The sequence below is a fragment of the Helianthus annuus genome, chromosome 17 (assembly GCF_002127325.2).
Source record: "Helianthus annuus cultivar XRQ/B chromosome 17, HanXRQr2.0-SUNRISE, whole genome shotgun sequence".
In the NCBI taxonomy this organism is placed as follows: domain Eukaryota; kingdom Viridiplantae; phylum Streptophyta; class Magnoliopsida; order Asterales; family Asteraceae; genus Helianthus; species Helianthus annuus.
In genome coordinates this window covers 191,798,823-191,808,527 of record NC_035449.2, presented here as the reverse complement: position 1 = coordinate 191,808,527, position 9,705 = coordinate 191,798,823, and the positions used below count along the sequence as shown (strand labels likewise).

Sequence of the window (9,705 nt, the reverse complement as noted above, 5' to 3'; positions counted from 1 at the left end):
GTCTATTGTACTTCATAAAACGTAACATGAATTCAGTTAAAGAGCAAAAAATAGATAAATATACCATTGTCTGAAATATCTTTGCGTTTTCTAGTTCTTTGTTGTTTGATTGTTGATTTTCGGCTAATATTTTCTTGTTCATCAATGTTCTCTTCAGCTGTTGATGTTTTTCGCTTCTTTGATGATTTAGGGTTTTCAGAGACTGATTTGTTTTGAGTAACTCGAATGTAAACCTTCAAATTATCTCTCGACGACGCCATGAACTTCAATGGAGTATGATTTTCTCAAATTTCTGTATGTGTTTGATCGTTCAATGGAAGTGTAAAACGTAATGCACTTTGTTTCGAAGCGTTTCTGTGTATAATCAACGGCGGTTATTTTGAAATTTGACGATAATACCCCTGAAACTCCGGAGAGCGTGTTTAAATGACAGTTTTTAATTTGATTTTGATCTTGACCGTATATTGTGCAATTGGACGGTTATGATTACTTCCTATCCTTCCTAGCGAAATAAACTTCCTATTATATCTCCACCCAGAGTCTCTATCTAACAATATACATTATTTGTTTTTTCGAACATAACTATTTTGATGTAACATGTTTCCAAAGATATCTAGTTTTAACATGTTTCCAAAAATATCTAGTTTTTATAACTTTCTTAAAATAAAGAAAAAAATAATAGTTACTTTGGGTCTATTCTCACCATGAAATCATGAATTCGCGAAACGAAAGGGGAATAAATGATCCAACAATAGCGTCAGACGAGGAGTAAAATGACAAAAGAGGACAGGTTCTGACAAAATAAATGCTTTGATTAATCGACCATTTTGAAGAAATACATGGGTAGTTATGTAAATATAAATTAAAAAGCATTATGTGTTGTACTATCTGCCACACAACGTACAACTGTCTTTTTCAGTACATTTTCCCGGCTTTCATTCAAAGAGAACCCTATGCACACGCCCCCCTATGTCTTCATAGACAGTTCATGCATGCACTATACATTATGGATGAGTATTTTCTACCGGGTATCAATACCATACTGTACCAGTATATTTAATACTGATACTACTATTTATTTTTTCTGTTTATCCATACCAGTACCGATACATGTTTTCTCCGTTTTTCGATACCAAATCAGTACCGTGTTCATCCATACTACATACTCACCGCTCAAAGAATCTTCCCAGTGCATTTGGTAAACCTTTCCCGCATGAGGTGGTCTCAAGGGTCGTGCAGGTACGCCACACCCTTCTTATTGGTGTCGTAATTTAAGCCTTACGAGGGGATGTATCCTCGCCATCTCTTATACCCTTCACTCGTTACTCACTATCATTTTAGCGTCACACCATGGTCTTCTCTTATAATTTAATAATTTACCTTCATCACTTAACCTATGTTAGTAGGGCTGTAAACGAACTGAACGTTCAGCGAACAGTTCGTGAACCGTTCGGCGGGAAGTCCATTTATGTTCGCTCGAGTAGCTTAACGAACGAACACGAACAAGAAATTTCGTTCGGTTAGCTTAGCGAACGAACATGAACTGTAACACCCCGAAAACAGGATTGGAAATTAAACCCCGTTAATACTAAAGACGGGGAAAGTACCGTTAGCGGTAAAAGTAAACCGGAAAATATTAGGAATCAAGTGAATAATCCTAATATTAATTAAAAGTAAATAAGAGCTTCCAGGAAAATAGAATGGATAAAAGGCCCGATTTAACGGGACTTAAAATAAACGGGTTTTAACTCCCGGAACCCACTAAGTTAACTAGGTAAAATTAACCTGGTTAGTAATGAGTAACTAAATAATAAACTATGGGTTATAGTTTCATTTATGAATCTCTAAACTTGAGGGGCTAAACATGGGCAACTAGAGAAGTGTTTTATTAAAACACTTAAATAAAAAAAAAAAAAAAAACACATACATGTGTGTACGTATGCGATCAGAAGAAGGAGCCAGGAGAGCTCAAACCCTAGTTCAACAAATCCTCCAAATCGAAGCTCAAATCAAGCCCGAATCGTCTGCATGATTACAAATTCGTGATCGCCTAGTCGTGGGGATCATGAGGTATGTAAAAATTTGATGATTTGTGAAGTTGTAAAATTTGAGTAATCTTCATAATCGCGAATTATGTATGGATTAGAGAGGCTATGGCTGAATTAGTGTTGTATGATTTCTTGAAAACAAACCCTAGATGTAAACTCGCTAATTTAGCACCATAAATTAGTGTTTTGGTTAACTAGTTATGTAGGTGCTAAGTGGGTTTTATGAATATGGGATGAACACTAGAATTATAGTGTTAAAATAGATGAACATTAGGTAAGTAATGCAAGTTCTAGTTGTAACTTATAAACACTAGACATAAGGGCTTGAAATTGATGCTTGAAGCTTGGTTGGAAGTTAATCAAGAACTTGACAAAAGAAGTATACGAATCTTGCACACTAGGTGTTTGTTAAAATACCTAAATGAAAACTAAAGTGCTGAAATAGATGATATTTTTGACATCTCTTAGCCTACAATCACTGTGTTATAGGTTTCTAACCATTACCAAGAGTTTAATAAGGGTTATAGCCATGGAAATAGGTTGCATTTGATTATTTGGGTCGAATTTGAAAGGAACCTAAACATGATTTCCGTAGCTTTTTATATGGATTTTGACTAATCTTAAAAAAATCATATAAAATCAACCGTTTATCCGATTTGGGTGTTCTATACCTTTTCGGAAAGCTTATTAAGTAAATTTTTACTGTTTTCAATCATAAGAAACAAATGTGGTTGTTAAAGAGGTCAAAAATGTGATTAAAACTGCTGTTCAGAAAACTTAAAAGCTGATTGAAAAATGAAAATATAGTTGCTGTGCTGATTTTATAAAAATCATATAAAATCATAGAAAATTCGTTAGAAGGTGTACCTTATATGCTTGCGAAAGTATTGAAGTTTTCTACGATCCATTTTTGAACATGTTAATCTTGTTTGGAATTTAAATGGGTCATAATGGTCGATTACAGCAGCTGAATAGAAAATCGCTGCACATTAATAATGTTATTATTAATCCGGAAAAGGCATATGATTGCGTATACTTGTTTAGTCATGAAGTATTTATTGTTAGGAACAAATAGCACTTTATGTGACATGCTTAAAGTGTTTAAAATCACTTACTAACTTGTTATATAAGTAATTTCACTAACGGGTCAAACGGTTAGTGAATGAAAATAATTATGGTATGAAACTAGTTGTTGAATATATGGCATGCTTTGATTGATAAGTGTGTAAAAAAAGGGGTCCATAGGGTGATGGCCATTATATAGAATGACCAATCTAACCATCTTATGGATGTTATGATATAGTTGACTCTAAACAAGCTAGGTGGGAGCTTGAAAAGGAACGGGTCAAACGGATCATGGATGCGAAGAATGTTTGCGCGGACGAGAGGTAAGTAAAGCTTACACTTTTTTTTAGGATACGTATTTACTTTATAGATTATAAACACGACCAAGGTTATATCCGAAATATGGGTTCCGACACGAAATGATACGGGTCGGGACGAATAAAAGGATAAAAACCATGTTTAATGGCAAAAAGGGGCGAAATGGGTTAAATAATGAAATGGTAAATAAATACCATTCAAATATAAGTGCAAAATGTTTGGTCGTTTAGACTAAACAGGTCAAATGGTAATGTTAACACCATTTGACGAATAACGACTAACAAGTGCATGTCGAGTCTAATGCTCACAGGGTAAAACGGCTTATGGAATTTACGTGGCTATGAATCAGCAAATTATTAAGGCAAGGTATTAAAACGGGTCAATACTTTGACCCGCGCCAGGTACGCGTAAATTTGGTGGAAGATATGTGAATACCTTAATGTAGAAAAATGACATGTGAAAGTAGAGAGTGAGATTTAAACTTAAATGATTAAATCCTCTCTAACGGGTCAAAATATGCATTTAAGCGTAGACGGGTCAAAATCTTGTAAAAAGGTAATAATCCGAATGCATAAAAGTCTCAAAATTTATTAAGCCGGATGTCGGACTTTAACTCCATATGATGGAGAATCAAATTACAAACATGTAGGAAGAAATGGTAGGTCAAACGGACAAGCGAATTTAAATATACGAAAGATTTCGTGTCAATTACGGCAAAATGGAAAGGCTGAATGCAGGGGCCACCGTAACTTACGGTGCCACCGTAAGTTACGGTGGAGCTGAATTATTTACGGTGGTTGCCTACTGTTGTACGGTAGGAAAATTTTATTACAGAGGCCACCGTAACTTACGGTGCCACCGTAAGTTACGGTGGAGGTCATTTTCAAATTTTTGTTTTTGGAATCAATGGTTTCCCGGACTCGTTTGGACACGTTTTAAAGCCCGTAAGACTAAAGCATTTCGTGTTTATGAAATGTAGGTACATTTTGGATGCCGGAAGACGATCAAGCTCGACGAAGGACCGAACACGATATAGATACATGCTTCCGCACTTTAACACATTGCAAATTTTAAACAACGAATTCAACCACGTTATGTAGAATAACTTATGAATTGTAAAAGTTTTAATAAATTCGTATTTTTATAGTATGTGTAGGCTTAACTACACATCTAATTGTTGGCGTTTACATATAAAATTGTTAATTAGTAACTAGGGTGTTACATGAACACATGTGTTGTTCGTTCGACTGCGTTCGTGAACATTCGGTAATATGTTTGGTTACATTCGTTCATGTTCGTTCGTTTACGTTCGTTCGTGATCCTTTGATTATATTAAAAAAATAATAAGTAATAAACCTTTTATCTTAAGATATTGAAAACTTGAAACCCTATTTGTTTTCGAAGTTAGCTAAAATTTGACATTCTAAGACATTTTTTAGGATAATTATGTGTAAGTTAGTTAAACTTGATTCGTTATTTGGTGGTGTAGTAGACTTCTTGTGTTTTGATTTTTCATTTGATTATTGTATTTAACTATTTATATCAAATTTTAAGGATAACAATGTTTTTGTTTTTTATTTTCAAGTTAAATGTTCGTTTGCATTCGTTTTTATTTGCTTGCGTTCCTTTGTGTTCGAGATCAGTGTTCACGAACTGTTTGTGAACAATTGAATTTCCTTAACGAACGAACACGAACATAAACTTATGTTCGGTATGCGTTAGTGAACAATTCACAAACATGTTAATACACAAACATGACCTTGTTCGTGTTCGTTCGGTTCGCTTACAGCCCTATATATAGCATTCACAACAATTCCACCATATCTTCCTCGATTTTAAAATTTAAGGTAGATCTAAAAATAATCATTTTTTCACTCTACATCGGAAACTATCAAATCTACACCCTATTTTTATAATTTGAAAATATGCTACAGTTGCTTTTTATATTTAAAAACTACCATTTAACTTCCATCAAATTAATTTGAGTGTATAAGAACGAGAAATATAATAAAATAAGTGTTTATGAAAAAAAAAATAAAGATAAAAATGGTGTATGAGCCATTATAATGTTTAGCCAATCAGAGATAAATGTCTGCCCAATTCAGATAAGAGGTCTTAACCATTCAGACTCATTATAATGCTTAATCATTCAGAACCAAATGTCTTAATCATTCAGACATTTGCTTGCGAAACAAACAGTCTGAACCATTAAAAGCTAAACAAATAGTCCCTTACCCACCAGGGGCGCAACTTAAGAGGGGCCGGGGGCGTCCGACCACCCGAACTTTTCGCTCAGTAGTGTCATATATGTAGTTTTTGTATAGAATTTTTTTGGTATATACTTTTTTGACCCCTGATTCTATAGAAATTTTTGAGTATATACGTTTTCGACCCCCCGTCTTCATTGTTAAGCTTCGCCACTGTTACCCACACAATAGTAATAGATTTCGTTTTTTTCAACTCAAAACAACCTAGTTTTTGATACTTACCCCCACTCATGATGTGCATTTGGCTCAAGTCATCACATTTATATTTTAAACTCGACATTTGACTTGCGATTCTCTATGCTAGCACATGATTTGTAAAAGTTACTACTAACAGATATAGCATTTTTATGAAGATGGTAGTAAAGTGTTTTGACTTATATACACAAGTATATGAGATTTATATAAATATATAAAAAAAACAAGAATTAAACCCTCTTGTTTGTTGTAGGCTCGGGTTCATGGGAAGGGGCTTGCGGGTAGTGGCACCCGATAGGGACCCCCACTCTTAAGAGGCGTGTGGAATGGAGAGAGAGACCTGCAAAGGTGTGCGGGTACACGAGCCACACCTATTTTGGGTTGCGACTGGTTCGAAGGGCAAAAGCGATGTCTACAACCACAATTGGTTGTTGAGAGGGTATCGATAACAAGCACCACCCAAGGTGCAAAATATCAAATTATAACATTACAAAATGCCAAAACGAATCACAATAACAAATCAATTTTTCTATATATTTCTGTACACAGCAATCAATCAATCAAGACTAACTGAATCACCATGCTCTCCAAAACTTAACCAAAAATCAAATCAAATCAAATCAAATAATCCCAATCTAAAAAACTACAACTAACTGAAACAAATCCAACGGCTGAGACCCCCGGTTATACAAATCATACGGCTTCCAAACATGATCCAACGGACACGGTCTCTTCTCATCATACCGCACCCACGGCTTCCCTTTCCCACTCCAATGCAACAAACTCACCGGACCCGGGTGCAACGACCGGCAACTCCCCTTCACATTATCCCCACCCAGCCCATGCTGGTTCCACCTGTGGTCAATCGGCTCGATATTACCGGCAAACACCAGTAAAAACGGTGGTAACGACCCTAACTCATAGATCCTCTTTTTTCGTTGAACTTCCATCCAATACTCAATTTTACTGCGGTAATTTCCTAACCGCCATTTTTTTAGATCCATTACCATCACACCTGTGTTAAAATAACACGGATTTTTACTTTTACCTTTACTTTTAGTTTTATCGCTAGACCCGAATGCCGTTCGGGTCAAAACCGGGTCGGACCAGAAGGTGGTGGTGAAATAATTTGTGAAGTTCGCGTGACAATATTCCGGGGCTCCGATAACCCGGGTGTGGGATAACGGAATGTTCCAGAGTTTTTTAACGTCGTCTACCAAAACGACGTCGGTGTCGAGGTAAATGACCCGGTTTATATTCGGGTCGAGAATGTCGCCCAGATAGTTACGGGCGTAATTCAACGGGTTCTCGAGTGCGACCCGGATTGATGACGAAATCAAGTTAATAACAGAGTCTTCACGGAAAATGTAAACTTTGAAATTGAGAGATGTGAAGATGTTTCTAACCAATCGCGTGAGGACACGTGGACTCGCCGGATCGAATTCAGCAGCGATGAAGTGGAAGAAGATGTTTTCCGGACAGGATGTGTGGCGGAGGACGGAGTGTACGGCGGCGATTGATCCACGGAGATACTCTGAATCGAGTGTCATCGCGATGTGAACGGTGACGTCATCGGACCGGCAGTGTTCGCCGTTGCGATAGTCCGGTGATTCGGTGAAACCGAAGAGATCGTCGGAGATGATGTCATCGGTCGTCGGAAACGAACGGATTGATACGCAGAGTAATGGAAGAGATGTGAGTAGAAGAATGAGTAATGGTGATGACGTCATCTCCGGTGATGTGTGGAAGAACCGGTTCTTGAATCGTTAGTGATTCATCTGAACCGGTAATGTGTGACGGAGAAGAAGAAAAAAAAAATTAGTCAAAGACCTACTCTGTGTGTAATGAGATGTGTGTGTGTGTATATATACACAGGAGATTGTATGTAATGTATATTGCTGTGCTGGCAAGAAAAGACGATACTGGGGGTGATTTGGGTCACGCGAGTTGAGAGCGCGTGAGATTTATGGTAGGTGTGTGAAAGCTTTAATGGTATATATGGATTTTGGTAAATATAATTTGGTGTTATAAATATCACATTATGGGGGTTATCAATATTAATTGTAGAGATAAGGTGAAAGCTTTAATGGTATGTATGGATTTTTGTAAATATATTTCATTAAGGGGGTGTTTGGGGTTGAGTTTTGAAAATAGATTATGCGTTTTGAATAATCAGAATCAGATAATTAGCTGTAACAAAACGTGCTGCAGAAAGATAGTATTTGGATTTGATTATGTTGTTTGATATCACAATAATCAAATAATCAACATTGTTTGGATTTGATTATGTTGTTTGATATCACAATAATCAGATAATCAACTATTTGAGTGTTTGGCAAGTATATATATTTTAAAAAAATAAATAAGTGAAAACGTAAAAAATCAGTTTTTGGATTATCACGTTTTCCTGCAGCAAGGGGTGACCTACTTATGGATTATCACGTTTTGAACTCTACAAAACGTAAAAAATCACTTTTTATTAATTTTTTACCAAACACTCAAAATAGATTTTTGCGATTTCAAAACACAATAATCAAATAATCAGGTTGAAAACGCAATCCCAAACACCCCCTAAGTAGAGATAAGTTTTTTTTTTGAAAAGGGAATATTATAAACACAGGACCGCACCCAACCAAACTAAAACATATACAAAGGATAATTACACCACTCTCTCCAAACTATATTCTTATGAGCGGATCTATTTTTTAACCAAAAGAATCCCAAAGATCTCACAGCCCCAAAGATATCTTCGCTATTCCCTTGACCGTTACCGAAAATTTTATCGTTTCTCGCTTTCCAAATAGCCCAACACGTAACCATAACAAGCCCCCGAATTATCCCTTTAACCTTTTTATCCCCGTTACCTCCTTTATGGATACTCAAAATGTCTTTGAATGAGAAAGCAAAAATTGGCGGGATTTTGACCCACTCGCTGAACCGATTCCACACCCTCATGGTGACGTTGCAAGCCGTGAATAAATGCTCGACCGTTTCGACTCCTTCCCCGCATAGAGCACAGTCCACGGATTCAACCGAAATATTTCTTTTAACAAGCGCCGCTCTCGTAGGGATACGATCCAAGTCAACCCTCCACATAAAGATTCTGCACTTCGAAGGGACCCATCCGCAGCCCTTAACCCTGAAGCCGACCTCCTCGTTACACTCAGCCGCTGCAATGGACTTGAAAGATCTCGTGGAAAACAGTCCCGACTTATCGGGAGACCAGACCCATTTGTCCCTAGCGTCCGTAACCATCACATTACCCAAGGACTCCATGAAATCTTCTAGCTCCAAAACTTCAATCATTGATTCTGGCTCTCTAGACCAGCAGCAAAGCTGACTTAGAACAAATAGTTTGTTAAGAGTTATATATTGATTAAGATTTTTACTTCCATGATTTATAGGGTACATATGTAATACATATTCGATTCATGAAATATCTTAAAGAGATGGGGCAATGGGTCAGTAATTCAAATGGATCAAAAGACTGGAAAAAGATCGTGGGTGCGCTTCTTCTAACCGCTTCTTAGAAGATCTGGAACGCCTGAAACGAAAAAGAGTTCAACAAAAGATTCATTATGTGCATTCGGACGGCGGAAACGATAAAATTTTGTAATTTGAAATGGGAAAGATGGAATGATTTCAATATTCGAGACTAGATTGTATAATTGCGGGTTTTTACAGCTCCTTGCTGACCCGTGTTCTGTTTTTAAGAGAATGTCTGCCGTTATAAAAGAAGATTAATGAAATATTAGATTCTTTTCTATTTGATAAGATAAATAGGTGATTAACATATGATCAAAAGAGTAACT

At 36.6% G+C, this 9,705-nt stretch overlaps 2 protein-coding genes and 1 long non-coding RNA gene across 3 annotated transcripts; 1 reads left to right on the top strand and 2 right to left on the bottom strand.

Moving 5' to 3' along the window:
* Positions 1 to 3,442: 3,442 nt before the first annotated feature.
* LOC118488978 lies at positions 3,443 to 4,641 on the top strand. The gene is made up of 2 exons (XR_004885520.1): positions 3,443 to 3,832; positions 4,411 to 4,641. It is a non-coding gene; the product is annotated as an uncharacterized LOC118488978 (long non-coding RNA).
* Positions 4,642 to 6,399: 1,758 nt separating this feature from the next.
* On the bottom strand, positions 6,400 to 7,747 carry LOC110920827 (probable galacturonosyltransferase-like 9). The gene has a single exon (XM_022165027.2). The coding sequence runs from the start codon at positions 7,621 to 7,623 to the stop codon at positions 6,529 to 6,531; it is 1,095 nt and encodes a 364-aa protein (XP_022020719.1). The 5' UTR covers positions 7,624 to 7,747; the 3' UTR covers positions 6,400 to 6,528.
* A 783-nt stretch (positions 7,748 to 8,530) lies between these two features.
* Positions 8,531 to 9,199, bottom strand: LOC110925461. Its single transcript, XM_022169415.1, has one exon. The coding sequence runs from the start codon at positions 9,197 to 9,199 to the stop codon at positions 8,531 to 8,533; it is 669 nt and encodes a 222-aa protein (XP_022025107.1).
* Between the last annotated feature and the right edge of the window lie 506 nt (positions 9,200 to 9,705).